The 16,379-nt window shown below is 38.9% G+C and overlaps 1 protein-coding gene across 2 annotated transcripts in view; it reads left to right on the plus strand.

Moving 5' to 3' along the window:
• The window catches only part of cdh8 (cadherin 8), an 84,048-nt gene that overhangs the window by 51,644 nt on the left and 16,025 nt on the right, over positions 1-16,379 (plus strand). For both annotated transcript variants that reach the window (XM_046399291.1, XM_046399370.1), the window contains exons 4-6: positions 4,512-4,631; positions 10,648-10,815; positions 11,084-11,271. In XM_046399291.1, the coding sequence (XP_046255247.1) occupies positions 4,512-4,631; positions 10,648-10,815; positions 11,084-11,271 (476 nt within the window). The remainder of the gene's footprint in view (positions 1-4,511; positions 4,632-10,647; positions 10,816-11,083; positions 11,272-16,379) is intronic.

Raw genomic sequence — 16,379 nt, forward strand, 5'->3', positions numbered from 1 at the left:
AATCATAAATGCATGCTGTATTTTCATACATGTTTAATGCGCGCCACTCTGCGGGCTACTGCCCAAACCAACGGGGGGAGATCTGCTTTCCCAGGACAAGGTTATATGCAATCTTTCAGTGTCTGGGCATCTGCTAGACAGCAGGAGAAAAGTGAGACTAATCCATTTAGACAGGAAACAGAATGACTGCATCGACTTGCACATATCTGACAGGCCTGACCAAGAAAGGTGTGTAAATAACATTTTGTGGGTAAAAAAACAACAACAACAACAACACAGCAGAAGAACATGAGCTGCATTCTGGGTGAACATTTTCCATTGTAGGCTTTTTACATGCCTAATTCCTCCTTGCACCATTTTTGTTTTTAGCAGCTATTCATCTTTTTCATCCCTGGAAGTTTATTGGTGTTGTGTTGCTATTATTGTAATCGCCACAATGCTACAGGCTTCGAATAAAAGCCAGAGACAATATTCCTCCTACAATTGAGTTTCTGTGCCCATTGCCTGGCCTACAGCTGCATCCATTTCTGCAGTGTCCCTGAAATTTCTGTGCATTATCAAGGGGAAGGACAAGCTAATCTGCACTGATTTGAAACAGGGCCAAAACAGTGGCTTTCCTAATCCCTCATTTTTTCTTTATCAGGGGTGGTGAGGAGCATTTTACCCCTGTGGGAGGGAAAGAAAGAGGGAGCTATTTCATGCTTCACCGGTTCCACTGTTTTTATGAAGATTTTTCCTACCCTCTACTTCCCCCACTTCAATCCATAGTGTAACTGAATTTATAAAGCCTGTTTGCAATAGTCAGACACCTTTTAGAAGTACGAAGGTACTTTTCATAATTAGGGATGTGTAGATGGCTGCCAGCTCCCTCTGTAGTAGTAGTAATTTAACTTTAAGGCAGATAAGGCTCTGTATCTCTGAAAAAAATGAGGTGCAATTTCCTTAGCTGTCTCTCATTTTATTCATTTGACAATTGGCAAACATCTGTGGCATACAGGTTATAATGTGCTTCCCAGCATTATTGTGTGAGTGCATAATTTGGATTATTGCACACATCTGTAGGATATTATTCATATAATTATGTTTCCCTTCATTCTGTCAATCAATTTATTTGATATTTTATTTACTTATCTAACACTTTTGTGAGAGAATTCCACATAATGGCAGGTTTTTAGACAGAACGATGAATTGCAAACATGAATACCCTCATACTGACTCATCCTATATGGTGTGTCGATTGAAAGTAATGTGATATTTTCACAACACAAACACAGTTTAAAGTGAGTACAGTCAATGCAAAGATATGCAGCATTAATAGCTACTGAAATGTGATAACTGGTAATATCATCGTCATTTATTTCATGTAAATTGAGATGAAGTGACCTGAGTGGCAGTTAAGTGGATTAGAGAAAATTCCAAGTCTGTCAGCAGCTAACATCAAGTTATAACATGCTGTTTTTTTTTTTGCTGGCGCTATCGCAGCAAGCAGAAACACAGAAAGAGAGAGAGAGCTCATTGATCTGCTGTGATCTGAACACTGCAAAAGGCACAGGGTGTAACAAGCAGTATGAAATTTACAAGGTAAGCTTTGGAAACACAACAGCATGGGTCATCATAAGACTATGAATTACTAGAACAACTCTGTCTCAGAGGACCACTTGAGGCTCTCTCAATGTGAAATAATTGGGCTGCAACAGAGAAACTGCTCCTCCAGTTAGAGTGCGAAGGTGGCTCTTGCTTTGTTTTGCTGTCACAAGACCACAAACACATTGGTGACTATTATTCAACGTTTTACTCGTGTGGCTGGCGTCGGAAAGATGGAGATAAGTTGTAAACTGTACCATGTGGATCTGAAAAACATCTTTCATACTGTGCTAATTATAAAAGTCTCTTTCTATTTCATCACACTGTAATAGAGATAAAATATGTTGTCCTGTAGTTTGTTTTGAATCGTATGTGTGTTAGATTTAGTTTAAAGGGACTGTTCACCTCATTTATCCATCTAGATTGTTTTGGTTGCTGCTCAAAGCACCAAAACAGAAAAAAAAACAAACAAACAAAAAAAAAAAACACTTCAAAAACTGCAAAAGCAATCTCTCTTTCTCCTGCAAGGTGACTCAAGAGTAACCTGCTCTTGAGTAATTCCAGGAGTAACCTTGAGTAAGCAGGTCATCCACAAACCTTGTTGTGAGCAATTTTATGTAGGAACATACAACATTTTTTTTTTGAGGCTAGCTGGGAGGATGGCAATAACATTAGGACAAGTTTTCTGCGTGATGATATATGTAGTTTGGTAGAATGAAAAGAGCTCCTATATGAAATTGCTCAAAACAAGGTCTGTGGTTTATTTTGAGTAATCAGGTCATGATTTCTGGAAAGAGAGACTGCTGTTGAGTTTTTAAAGTGTGTTTTAGAGCTATCAGCTGTATTATTTCAGACAATGCTACAAATGATATCTCCAAAACTCTGCAAGCCACACTAAAACAATCTAGATGGATAAACAGCATGTCAGATAAGAGGAAAAAATATGTATTTTTGATTATTTTATTATTTATTATTATTACATTTGAGCCACTACACCTCCGTAATAAAACACACAGGTAACTATTAACTTTGTAACCACTTAGGTTCATGTAGAGGCCAACAAATATTCCGGCATGTGGGGCAGCCTATGGCACTGCACAGTGTTTTCTATGCTGGAAGAGAACCCTAGAGGGCACTTTATCACACTGGGCCACAGTAGAGGGCACTTTATCATGTTTTATCGAGCACAGGGGTATCCAAGAGGGCACAACATTTTTTTCAGTCAGTTGGGGGTTGTTTCAGTGCTTGTAGAGGCAGAAAAAGACAATATGCCAGCAGAATACAGATGTCTGATTTGTGGTTTACACTCTGTAGACTTTGCAGGGATTATGTTTTTACAACACATCTGGCTTCTTTTTTACTTTTATATTTTAATTGAAGCCTGAATCCGCTGAATCACTATGCTGGAGCCAAAATCTGTACTCAGCATCAGTCTTTACTACAAGCCTTTTCATCTGCAGTGGACAGACTTTGGTGCCTGTGGCAGGACCTGTGCCGTCTGCGACGAGGGACGTCTCTCTTTGTTGTCAGAACACCTCTAAACATCTTTCACAGAAACAATTACCATACCATCTGTAGCTACCTGCCAGCGCGTTGCTCACTGTCAGCATGTCAGTTTATTTTCTCTCCTTCTATCTCTCTCACATGCATGCTCCCTCACACTGAGACTGATGTGGAGCTAGGTCACTGTGAATTAAAATGGATGAGTGTAATTGCATTATTAGTCTCTTTATATTCAGATTTTCAGTACATTTCCCTCCCGATGTTGAATATTAAAGCCTCGAATTGTCACTCATCGATTTGCTGATTCGCCCTGGGTGTTTAGCAGAGTGGATATATTAATGAAGGTCTTTACATTCGTTTTCTACCATCTCATATGGCTGGTTCAATAGAGTATTGCTGTTGTGAAGGTAAAGGCTAATTGCTGTAGTGGAATTATATCTGAATATCATTCCGGATTGGTAACGAAGGTAACACGTTTTCTTTAAGTTACAAGGCTCAAAGACATCCATGATCTTACAACCTTCAACTGAGTGTTTTCAAATAATATTACTGTTTGTATGTATATGAGTGGTCTGTAGTACTTGAGGACCAGTAGTTGTGAAAATCATGTAAATCAGTACATCCTCACCATCAGTACAGCAGCAGGGTTACTTTCCCTGCTGTGTTACACTAAGTATGTGACACATCCATCACTGTCATGTTGATTTGCACACTAGCTACCATGTCCAGCAGAAGCGAGCATTACAAGAGGTTAAATGGCTAATCAACACTGACATGACTGGTTTGCTCAGTTAGACCAAACACTCATTATATCATATTTCTTCTGAAGTCATGTCACTTTTGCCTCAAGTAAGTGACACTTTGACGAACTGTACACACACAACTTGAAGACATATTAAGGACAACGGGTGGCACAACAAAAGATGCAGTTTGTGGTTGGCTGCTATGTTTGGGATTACTATTCTGTGTTTTCATGTGTGAAAGTTGGTGTAAACTGTGACAGTTATGGTTCCATTTACATTTTAACTTTAAAATGTTAAATTCCTTAAGTGGCATTGTTATTACTTAGTAACTTGTATCAATTCAGCATGCTATATGAGATATTAGGGAGAGAAGATGTCAGATTTTTTCTGTTTCAAGGGGAGGTCCCTTGCTGTCCCTCCAAATATTTTTCATGCTCCGTACTAAATTAAAAATATACACATATATGCTGTTGATATTTCAGAGCAATACAATCGCAATGAGTTGCAACAATCAAACATGTCTGATATAGAAGGGAGCAGATTTTTGAAGAAATCAACCCCACAGTGGGTTGAATAGTCTCATCCTGATTGGCTCAGCACCTCCAAACATTCAGTTCATAGCTATGTAACAATAATTGCCCATAGAGTTATAATTCATAACTCTCTCTTTCTGCCCCACAGGAACCCCAGTCACCCGGGTAACAGCTACAGATGCCGATGATCCTGTTTACGGGAACAGCGCTAAACTCGTCTACAGCATACTGGAGGGACAGCCGTATTTCTCCATAGATCAGAGCTCAGGTAAGTGCAGTTCTGTGTTGTGTTTTAAAATTTTAGGCTTGTTCTCTGTTGCACGGCTGCAAACGTTATGAATGTTGTGTTTTTCCACCTTAAATTTGATTAAAATGCAAAGCAGCACACACTAGAGGCCATTTCAGACCATTTTTGACACATTGGATTCAAGAGGCCCCCAGTGCTCTGTCAAGTTGCTTACTGCAACCAGTTGAAGTATTACACTATGAATAGCATTCTTAATACTATATATGCAATAATACAGAGGTCCAGTGTTTTCACTATGACCTTTTAAAAAAGGAGGAGGAGGACACCTCTATGGCACAGGCAAAGCTCTTTGTGCTGTTGTTCATTGTTTGCCTGACAAAGGCTGACGAAGATCTCTGTGAAACCGAAACGTTGCTTCATTAAATTTAATGGGAGCCATTAATACAGCGTGCAAATCCTTTGTCTGTCTCTAACCAGTGGAGAGCATAATGTATTACGAAATGTGATGAATGAACGCCACACCTAGAATGGGACAAAAAGGAAAGAAACAGGCCTGACAGTAAGATTACATCTCAGGATTATTTCAATATTCTTTTTCTTCTTGACAGGGCCAGGTACTTCAGGCCACAACCTTTTAGTGCTTAAACAGCTGTCGTTTGTCATTACCTGCTTCAGCTAAGATAAATGAGCTTAAAAAATCCACCCAGGTCAAGTTGTGGGTTATCTTTAGATAAGTATGTCTCACTGAGGAAAACTTTACCTAAAAAACAAACAAACCTCAAACGAGGACAAACCATATCACACTAGTGTCGACGATCCAATATAATGATATCTTCATATTTTCTTCAGATAATCTGAAAGATTAAATTGCCTTTCATGGAGAAATTGATGTTATTTATTGAACAGAATCAAAAATGTTCCTTACAAATGTGTACGAAACAGTATTTCAGACAGTATTTCTTAGATCATTAAAAGTTGACATACGGGAGGCTGATTTGAACTGAATTAAATTGGTTTTCACTGGACGGTTGGAATAAAAAAAAAATGACAGAGATTGATAAAGAATTAGATGAATCCCAATAAATACATTCAGAGGAGATGACTGGATAAAAGAATGGAAATGTTTGAATATTTAAATCAGTTTTGCTTTGAAGTCTAGGCTACTTGGCAAATTATATTACTATACATATATACAAGCACATTCTGCCTCATATCAACAGAAGCTCCTCTGCCATTTAGGCAGGAGGATCATCCTTCTTGCAGCATTTGTTATAAAACAGTCAATCGACAAATACTTTTTTGTATTTATAGTTCTAAATTAATTTACATGCATATATAATATTGCCTGAGTTTTGGCAGCAGAGCTCACTGCACAGCCAGTACTGTATATTTCAGTGAAAAAGAAAGACAGAGGTGACAGCACTGAGTGAGTGTGTTTTATTGTGAGCATTACTGACAGGTGTCACAGGTTGTACAGGTTCCAGCAGGTGGAGATGCAACAGCCTCCCCACCTGCTGACCCACCTGAGGTAATCTCAGTGTGTTGCTGTGCTGAAAGGACAAAAAGGGATTAATATTTAAAAAAATAAAGAGAGAGCAGAAGACCACATGGCAACTATGTTAACAAGTGTGTTGTCTAATGTCTACATTATTATGTAACCAGTTCTTTTCAGCAAAACCGTAAGGGACAACATTAACAAATGCATGCTAAAAGGGAGCTGACAATGTTGGTTTTTGCTTAAAAGTTATGTAACAGTAACAGCACTGCAGGTAAGTCAGCCCATCTGTTTTGTTGAAATGCTTGTACATTAAGGCTGCATGAGGCTGCTGTTGACTCAGACTCCCAGGCTCACTCCTTTTCTCTAGCCTTTCTCTCAGCAGCTCTACAGCTGCACATTCATCCACACTAACATGTGTATTACTGGGGGCATTACAACAAAAATGAGGAGTGTATAGTTTTAATTAAAACATGAAATACTGCATCCACATGATAAGAAAAAAAAGCATTAACAGGTTAAATGAGGAAAAAAAAAAAGCACTCACACAGCCAGTGAAACAGAAATTTGCACACTTTGTAGGTGACTCCTGATAAATTTAATAACATTTTGATCTCACACAGACCTTCATCAGGCTTGTCAGACAACATTTAACACCATCATAAATGGAAAGAATTTGAAAAACACAGTATAACTCACAGGTGACTGCAATTTGTGTATTAAATCAGCCCGGTCATTATACTGAACCAGTCAGGACAGTGCTTAATAAGACTAATACACACATAGCCTTTCACAACAGGAAGTATAGCCTAAGCATGCAGGGAGAAGAGGACATGTATATCTCTATCGGCAGGCAACATCAAAACAAATTCAGTGTTTCCTTGAATATGCATGTTCTGGTTTAGCTAGGCCACCTGATCGTCAGTGATAAACTGTATGGTTCAACAATGAGGTACTCCGTTCACGTTCATTATTAAAACTACAAAATTATTAAATTCATATGAGCAGAGCCGGACATCACAAGTTTCAAGTTTCTATTAGCTGACTGTTTGTCCTAAATGCTAAATGGGCCAGTACTCGTAGGCTGCTGTGTAACATCATTGCATTAGGAATTCAAAATAACAATAATTACTTCTTGCTTTCACAAGGCAAACTCTTCAGCAGCGTCATCACGCATAAAGTTATCTCAAAACAGATTCCAGATTGGATCTTTAATTGCTTCTTCAGCTGACTTTTTAACATGTGTCTGTAAGCAATGTGATTAAATAATGGTGAAATTACATTAATAAGAAATGAGATGGAAATCGACCACTCACAATTTGGAAAACAGCACACAATAAACAAGCTTCAAGAAAGGAATTCTCAAAATGTATGTACATAATTAGGATGTAGATTCAGTTTGACACACAGAAATTGGGCTTGTCCTCGCTGCTATAGGGATCGCAATCTCGAATCATCTGCAGCCAGAACATGGCTATAGAAAACACACTGAACGGACAATTTAAGGATTACCATTGCTGCTTTGTGTGATTGTGGAACACGTGCAGATGGCTCATTCAAGTGAGCCAGATGTTTTAATGAATGTTAATGAAAAATAAAAGGTAAGGGGAAAACAACCATTAGAATGTGTTTGACACTTACAGCGCCACATTGGAAATGAAAAGCATTCAATAAATAAATAAACATCATGCCCCAATTCATCACTTGGTTAATGGTCGGTGGAAAAAAAAAGTTGAGGCAAATATCTATGGAAATGAGTGTTTGTCTATCCTCCCTTTTCAGTGATTAGGAATTAATTTGAATAATTAACGATGATCAACAGAGATGAGTGTTCCTCCTAGCAGGATGACTGAAGTGTGTTTGTGTGTGTGTGCATGCGTGGAAGAGGGAGTACCGGGGACTTGTTTGCATTGCTCTTTTTATTTATGGATTAATTTCTTGTGCGAGTACAAGACAGGTAGACCTACCTTAGTCAGAGTTTGCATCAAAATTAGATTTGCATTTTTACTGCTTAGATCAGTTACTTAATACAGAGTATCAGTGTTGCTTGTGCACACCTTGCATGTACGTATGATTGTTTCTATAAGTAGAACAAACATAAAAAAGAAGTGAAAAGTTATTTCAAAATCCCGTCCTCCTTTGATGATTTATTTATTCACTTTTTCTGTCCCTCAGATGTCTTTCTGTGGGTCTCATATGTTCCAGTGAGATAATACACTACATACTGCATGTAGCATTTAGTTAAAAGTTGTTTTGTTTTATCCATCCTTACATTTGAGAACTGCAAGCCAGACAAAAGAATTGGGACACCTGACTATTTCAACAAAAGAGACTCCATTGACATTGCATTCTAAAGACAGCTTTGCAGCTATAACAGCTTCCACTCTTCTGGGAAGGTTTTCCACAAGATTTTGGAGTGTTTCTGTGGGAATTTTTGCCCATCCATGCAGTAGAGCATTTGTGAAGTTGGACCAAAAGGCCTGGCTCCCGGTTGCCATTCCAGTTCATACCAAAGGTGTTGGATGGGGTTGAGGTCAGGACTCTGTGTGGGCCAGTCAAGTTCTTCCACACCAAATTCATCCAGCCATGTCTTTATGGACTTTGCTTTGCGCACTGGGACACAGTCATGCTGGAATAGAAAAGGGCCTTTAACAAACTGTTGCCACAAAGTTGGAAGCATAGCATTGTCCAAAATGTCTTGGTATGCTGAAGCATTAAGATTTCCCTTCACTGGAAGAAAGAGGCTGAGCCCAACTCTTGAAAAACAGCCCCATAAAGAGATGTGTCCAAATACTTTTGTCTATACAGTGTATTTCTGATACACCATTTCTACCTTGCTCAACTGAAGAGTGCTTCAAACATGTGTCTTCTACAGCCAGTTTTAATTTTTCTCCTCAAGAGCACCTTAAGGCTCTCCGAATTTACTGCTTCTGAAATGGACTGAGCACTTCACATTGTCTGTGTCTTGTCTGGTTTCGGTGATTAAAATAGCTATTCCAGTTCTCCATTAAGTAATATTATGATTATTGTTATTATTGGTAGTAGCAGTAGTGAAATAAATTCCAAAAAAAAAAATTAAACAGCTTTTTAATAATGTGAGAATTCATTTATTCTTTAATGAATTTTGTTTATCCTATTTTTATACTTTTCACCTTTCCTGGTCGGGAACACTGCAAGTGTAATGTCTGTAAGAATAAGAATTTCCCTTCAGGGATAAATAAAGGAATTCTGATTCTGATTCTGATGAAATAGATCAGTGTGTTGTGAGATTACTTACTACAAACTACTAACTTGCTATTAAATGACTTTTTCTTAATGTATGAGTTGCTTGAATCACTTGATTTGACATATAAACTGAAGAGCTCATATGTCAAAAGTAGACTAGCTGCTTATTAGGTCATTACTGTGAAGATGTTCAAAAGTGAATCGAAGTGAACACCATGGATTAAATGTTGTGACTGTTTCACAAACGAAAGATATTTTTTCCTAAGCTTAACCAAAGAGCATTTGTTTCCTAAACATAAACACAGACCGGAACTGAACCCTAAAATCTGCAGAGAAATTGTGCTGAGAAAAATCAACAAATGCAAACTGCACGTATAAATCTGATGATTATTTTAGTGACTATTTGATGAACTGCTATGCGTCTGTGTTTGAATAGTTTGAAGATTGTTATTGAATATTTCTAATAGCAACATGTAATACTTGAGGAAAAAATGTACCTGGCCCCAGTGACTTAATAATAAAAAAATTTATTTTATATGTTACGGTAGCTATTTGCGATATTTATATCTGTACAACAAGGTTATTGCTCTGTCCCCCAATACACTCTCACTGATGAGGTTAGGTAGCAGTTTTGTTTACAATATTCAACTCTTCTTCACATCCTCTCGCTGTTTAGATCATCAGCACTGTCTGTGACCTCCAAAAGCAAAACTCTCCCTGCGATTAGGTTGCATCTCTAAGGGGAAAAAAAAATGCAGACGCAGACAACATCCTAACCCCTCCCACATTTTCATCATAATCTTGCATATTCTCATTGTCTGAGGCAGCTCAGGACCAAGGCAGGGTGTCATGCCAAAGCCTGGCTTTTATGAGGGGTTTTATATTCATTTGATGATCCTGCAGGCCTCTGTTTCCTGAGTGGATTATCCGCATATGCCGGTGCTGAGCCCTTTTTATATTCAGCGCCGTGGCAGAGTCAATAAGGTCCATTCCGCATACAATATTCAAGATTATACAAGACAGACAGCAAAATTCACACTCAATCAGAATACAAATGACTGCAGACGGCGGAACAACACATTCAAAAACAAACACAGCTGATTTTCAGTGCTGGGGCTGGCTCAGTCATGATCACCTTGCCATGCTCACAGAGCACTGTGCTTTTTCAGAGAATAAACCTGTATTCTTTACCTCTACTTGGTTTGGAGACTGTTTTTTGAGGAGTGTGCATACTTGCATGCAGATCATTAAAATGATCGGTGCATCAGTCATGTTTATAATTGCACTGCATGTGTTATGAACTGTTTCCACCTCCAGCGACCATAAAAGTTGCTCTCCATGGGATGGATCGGGAGATAAGAGAGGAATACCTGGTGGTCATTCAGGCCAAGGACATGGGAGGTCACATGGGGGGCTTGTCTGGAACAACGACTGTCACCGTCACGCTAACGGATATCAATGACAATCCACCAAAGTTCTCTAAAAGTGAGTAACTTCATGACCTTAAACATCCCAAATCAAATTCGGAGGAGATACAAACTATTGCTGCTCTGAATGAGTATTCCTTTGATTGGCTGTAATTGGGAAAAATAAATGTTACTTTGTAAATTTCATCAAACAGGCTTCTCGGGAACTAATTCACCTAACTGCTGTAATGTCTAATGAGGACGCAGTACTGTAATATGCTTCCATAATTTTGTTTAATTTGATAAACACTTCTCAAAACCACAGGGCTATATTTGTTCCTTTTCAGGTTTGTATGAGTTTGTGATCCCTGAAGACCTACCAATAGGGAAAATGGGTGGCAAGGTGAAAGCAAACGATAGAGACATCGGCGATAATTCCAAGTCAACATACAGCATTGTGGAGGGCGATGACCAAGGCATGTTTGAGATTATTACTGACACGCAGACACAAGAAGGGATTCTTCGACTGAAAAAGGTAAGACCTCAAAACTCATTGATAATTGACAGTAAGCTATCTGTTCTTTGGACAACTAAATTAAAGAGACAAATCACACCCAAATGAAAAATACATTTTTCTCTAAAATTGCATAAAAAAGAAGCAATCATAAAAGTTCCTTATTGTCACATCTGGGAGCTGCAGTTTTCTACCACTGGCCCCAAAACAACATCATTGAAGCAGTTGCTGGTTAATTGCCTTGCTTAAGGGAACATTAGCAGTTGTCGTTCAGGGAAGAAAAAACAATTCTCAGTAAACTCATTCATCCAGCTATTCCCAGGTATATGGTCCTGAGGAAAACAAGCTAGCAGCATTCCCTTCACAAAACCTGAATCTCTAACCTTGAGACAACACATTAGCATATAATGGCATGATGCAATATGATGTTTGTGAAGTATCAATGTCATTGTATCCATCAGCTAATTTGAAAATATAGCAGAGGCTAAGACATGCGATTTGCTGGTATCCTGGGATCTCTGTCATTTTCACTCAGTGTGGTAACGTTCTAGATGTTCAATGCAAGCACAGAATGAATATTTCCTCCACGATAAAAGCTGAGGATTGGGCCTGGATATCATTGCTGTAGACATTTAGGACACCCAATCTAATAATTTTCTTAATATGGAGGTGTGTGAAATTTTCACATGAACACTGCAATGTATTTTAATAAGAACAGGTTTAGATGGAGGTGTATCTCAAGGACATCTGTATAAAATAAAACTGAGATCAGAAAACATCAGATCAAAGATACCAAAGCACATGCTGTATGTGTATGTATTATGCATTCTAAGTCTGTCTAAGGCTCTGCTTGGTAAGAAATGTTTGCATATATTGAATCATACGCATGACTGATGGATGGTTGTTCTTAAGTCTTGAGTCATGGTTGGTGCAGTGTCTGTAGAGAAAAGCTATGCATCACTCAAACGTAAAGTGCCATTGTGTTGTGAAGTAAAATGACATTACCCCAAGGACATGTGGTGTGACTTTGTCAAAGTGTGAACAATGAACTGCGTGGGAGGTGGAATGTATAAGAGCTAAAGCAATCTGTCGGGACTACAATTCAGTGCCACTAAAGAAAACATCAGTGCTGGAGAACGAACTCGACACAAAGTATAAAAATCTCTAAGTGTTGACAAAGCAAATGTCAAATGTGTGTAGGCCACCTCCACTTCCATGTCCCGCGGAGAGCCTCGCTCTTCCCATGTCTGCTCAGTTTTCTCTCTGTGGCCTTGACTCGGTTGCCCACATTGCTAAAGCAAGAAAGATGATAATGTGTTGGGAAAGCAGCAAGGCATTTGAACACTTACTGTTTTAGCATCCCTGCAGACGACAGCGTCTGAAATTGAGACGAGTTGCAAAGAAGCAATTGGAATGTTTTAGCTCTTTTGTTCTATATCATCACCGGTGTTCCTCCAGCCGGGATGACAGGGGAAAAGATTCAGAGTAACTCTTTCCCCAAAACACCCTGTCCCCGTCAACAGCTGCACAGGTCTATAAACTGCCTTCTAAAGTGGAATTCAAATTATTAAACATCCTTTGCGGCAAGGTTAAAACACATTGATCTAACTGAGGCTGGAGAGGCACAAACCAGGGGAGAGATTCTTTGCTGTTTGGGTTTAAGCTTTTTATCTGCCAGCCCCCAGGCCTGTCGAGGGATGTTAGTGGGATGCTGAGCTTTCACCCCTGCAGCCAGCACTGAACTTTGATGTCTCTAAATGGCCTGTGTGTACATACTGATTTAATGCTAACGCTTGAGAGAGACCGAAAAATGACACAGCAGGCGTGTAGGGCGGGACATACCATTGAGGGGGTGTTAACATGGGATAAACATGAATGCTTTTTTGTTGCTGAAGTCTCGTGTCCCCTGTTTAGACATTTAGCCTCATTCAGTTAAGTCATGTTGTTTACCGGGAACACGTAAGAATGTAAACTGGCTATGCAACCTTGACTTCAGCATGGCTCTACTGTTTTCCTTTTGCACCCGTGAATCTCTTCATAATCAACCATAGCTGTACAAGAGTACCACCATGCATACTAATAAAAATCAAAGTGGGTCTCCTTGGATTACACAGTCAAAGCACTATGTGCATTTATTGAATGAATAATTTGAACAGGTCAAAACATGCCTTGCTTTCTGAGTCCATGGGTGTCATGCAGAAAGCAGCTTGCACAGATGCTTTTATGAATTCGTAATAGATTATTGCTTCATAATTGATAGATTAATTAAACAATTTTAACCAGGCTAATCAGAGAAGCTGTTTACCACAATTTTTACCTCAAGTTTTACCTCAACCATATAAGTGCAATGAATTTGCCAGCAATAGTGAAAGTCACCCTCTCACCTTTTCCCTTAATATTAGGACACTGGGAACAAATTTAATGATTGTTTCTACATACTTTCAAATGGGAACAATACTGAAATATTTTAAAAGCAAAAGCAAGCTCACTGTAACTTTCAACTGGTTGACCACGGCTGCTGGGTCAATGGCTATAAAAACAATAAAACTATGACTATCCACTCATCTCTCTACTGTGAGGTTTACACAAGCAGAGCTCCACTGTCAAGGAATAACTATGCAACTATTATGACACATTATGACTTTGAACTGTTGAACTGTAAAAGTTGTGAGACAGTCAGACTGTGGTTAGGTTAATTAGATTAATGGTAACACATCTGTCATAACAATTCAATGACAGTATTTTACACTGGGAATCTGCACAATTTCCAGTATGCCATGCACAGTTTTATAATCAGAAGTAACTGAAGTCACCAGTTTAAAATTACAGTTGGTTAAAAAAAAAATGCTTAAAAAATTAATTACATTACAGTAAAGGGCTAGTTAGATTCACATTTGTTTGACACCAACCAATTAAATCAATGTTTGTACAAGTATAGGACTTTAAAATAATCATTCGTATTAAAAGTTTCCCCTTGTTACATTTTCATATAATTATTTTGACTATCCAGCCACAAGCTCATGCTCTTACTTTCCACTATTGCCTGAATTTAAGTGTAATCCATTGGCTTGAGATGCAGCAACACTGTATTTTGTCAGCACAGACGGCAGGATCAGAGAGAGAGCGAAAGGAAAGGGACAGGGGCGGGGGTGTCAGGAGTGAGGAGGAGGAGAAGAAGAAGGGGAGGTTAATAATGAAAGTGTTCCAAATAGGTTCTCCATGGAGGAGTGGGGCTTGGAGAGGCTTCAGGGGCTTTGGTCTGTCTACTAGAGACCTGATGCCAGGAGTATAGAAGTGTGGAAGTCAAAGCCCTGGGTCGCCTACCATGTCCGCACAGTCTCGCAGCTGGACACCCCTCCACCCACCTGCCCCCTGTGCTCCCAGAGCTCTCAGCATTGGCCCTGTCTGACCTTAGGGACAACCCTCCCCCCAACTCTCTAACTGAATGCATTTCTAGTTTTGTTCGTATCCCTCTTCTTAGTTCTTTCCTCTCCCCAAGCCAGCTCCTCTCCCCTCAAGCGGCAAGGCCCAGTTTTGATTTCCCTATAAATCCTGGTTATGGAGCGTGGAAGTGACTTGATCCCATTATTCTAGTAGAATGAGAGCGACCAGAGGTGATTCAGAATGAAATTGTGACAGTCTGGAATGTCCGCAGAGATGCCGAGAGAGTAAAATTGTGACTCCCCTTCTCCTTTTAAATATTAATGATGAGCCATCTGTAAAGGAAAGATTGTATTGCAATTGAAAATAGTGATTAAACAGATATGTCAGTCACACAATGACATGTCCTGTACAAAATGTTTTCATTGCTCTTGCTCTGGAAAATTATAGCTTTTTTTCATAGTCTTGAATAGGCACCTGTTCGCATTTATTTTATGTGATCTGGGTGTGATAGCAGTATGAAAGCTCCAATAATCTGCTGTCACTGAGAGCATTAGCAGGGAGATCTGTGTTATTTCATGCCAATAAAGGTTGGAAAATATTTTTAGGTTTTGAAACACTGAAAATTACATTGATTTAAATCAAAACAATGATCTAATATATTCTGCTTGCTGTTACATAGGGATATTAAAGACATTATCACAGTTGCTCACAAACTCCTTGGATTAAAACGCCTTTTGTGTGTGTAATTTTTGAGACTACAGCTTCTTTTAAGTAATTATGATGGATTCTTTTTAGCAAAAAAAAAAGAAAAGTTTACAGTATGAATGCTGAACTCAGAGCTCAGATCAGTCCTCTGATTGTAACCTTAGAGGGATGAGGTGTGGGCATGCATTTCTGTGTGGCACAGTGTCTAAGTTAGACATGTTTAAGTTAAAGATGAATTTGACTAATAACATTTTTTTCTGTAGATATTGCAATATTATGAATATTGTAAGTTCATGTAGCAAAAATCTGGTATCATTGACATATATATAATATATATATATATCGTTGCTGTCCGATGGAAAAAACGTATCTCCACTTTTTACGTTTTTGACATTTTACATTGTACGACATGTCCGCATTCCCCCCTAGCAACTGATGTGTTGGGTATTTATACGACCATCAGTCAAACTGATGTGTGCACGTCAATAAAACCAAAAGCTTTGTTAGCGTAAGGTGTTAAGTGGAGATGTAGAATAGCGTGCAATCAAGTTTGGTGGGACATAAAAATGAGACTGGAGGATCGTAAATAACCGCACATCATTGGAGCGCATAGTAAAGAAAAAACAAAATGCTCCTGGAAAAAATGAATTTTGGAGATACGTTTTTTCACAGGGCAGAGACGCAGTCGAAACTGTCAGGATGGTTATACAGTAGTGACTAGACAGTGAAGCCGTGGTATTGGTTGGATTGGGCACCTGCCCATACACCCACTTGATCCAATCATGAGCAGCGCTCACCTGACCTGTACAGGAGACAGCTATGGTGATGAAGCTGTTTTGGCTTTAACAATATTTGACTAGCTGCAACAATATCATAACTTGGTCATATTTTTTGTTTGTAAAAGTTAAATCTGAAAGGTAGGCCTGTACAAAGTAGTAAAACATCAAAACATTCAAATGTATAACTTTCCACTGCTAGATTATGCATGTGTGATAGGAGCAGGTACAGAAGCAGGGCACAACAACTATTAGATAATGACT

The sequence above is a fragment of the Scatophagus argus genome, chromosome 1 (assembly GCF_020382885.2).
Source record: "Scatophagus argus isolate fScaArg1 chromosome 1, fScaArg1.pri, whole genome shotgun sequence".
Lineage (NCBI taxonomy): Eukaryota > Metazoa > Chordata > Actinopteri > Scatophagidae > Scatophagus > Scatophagus argus.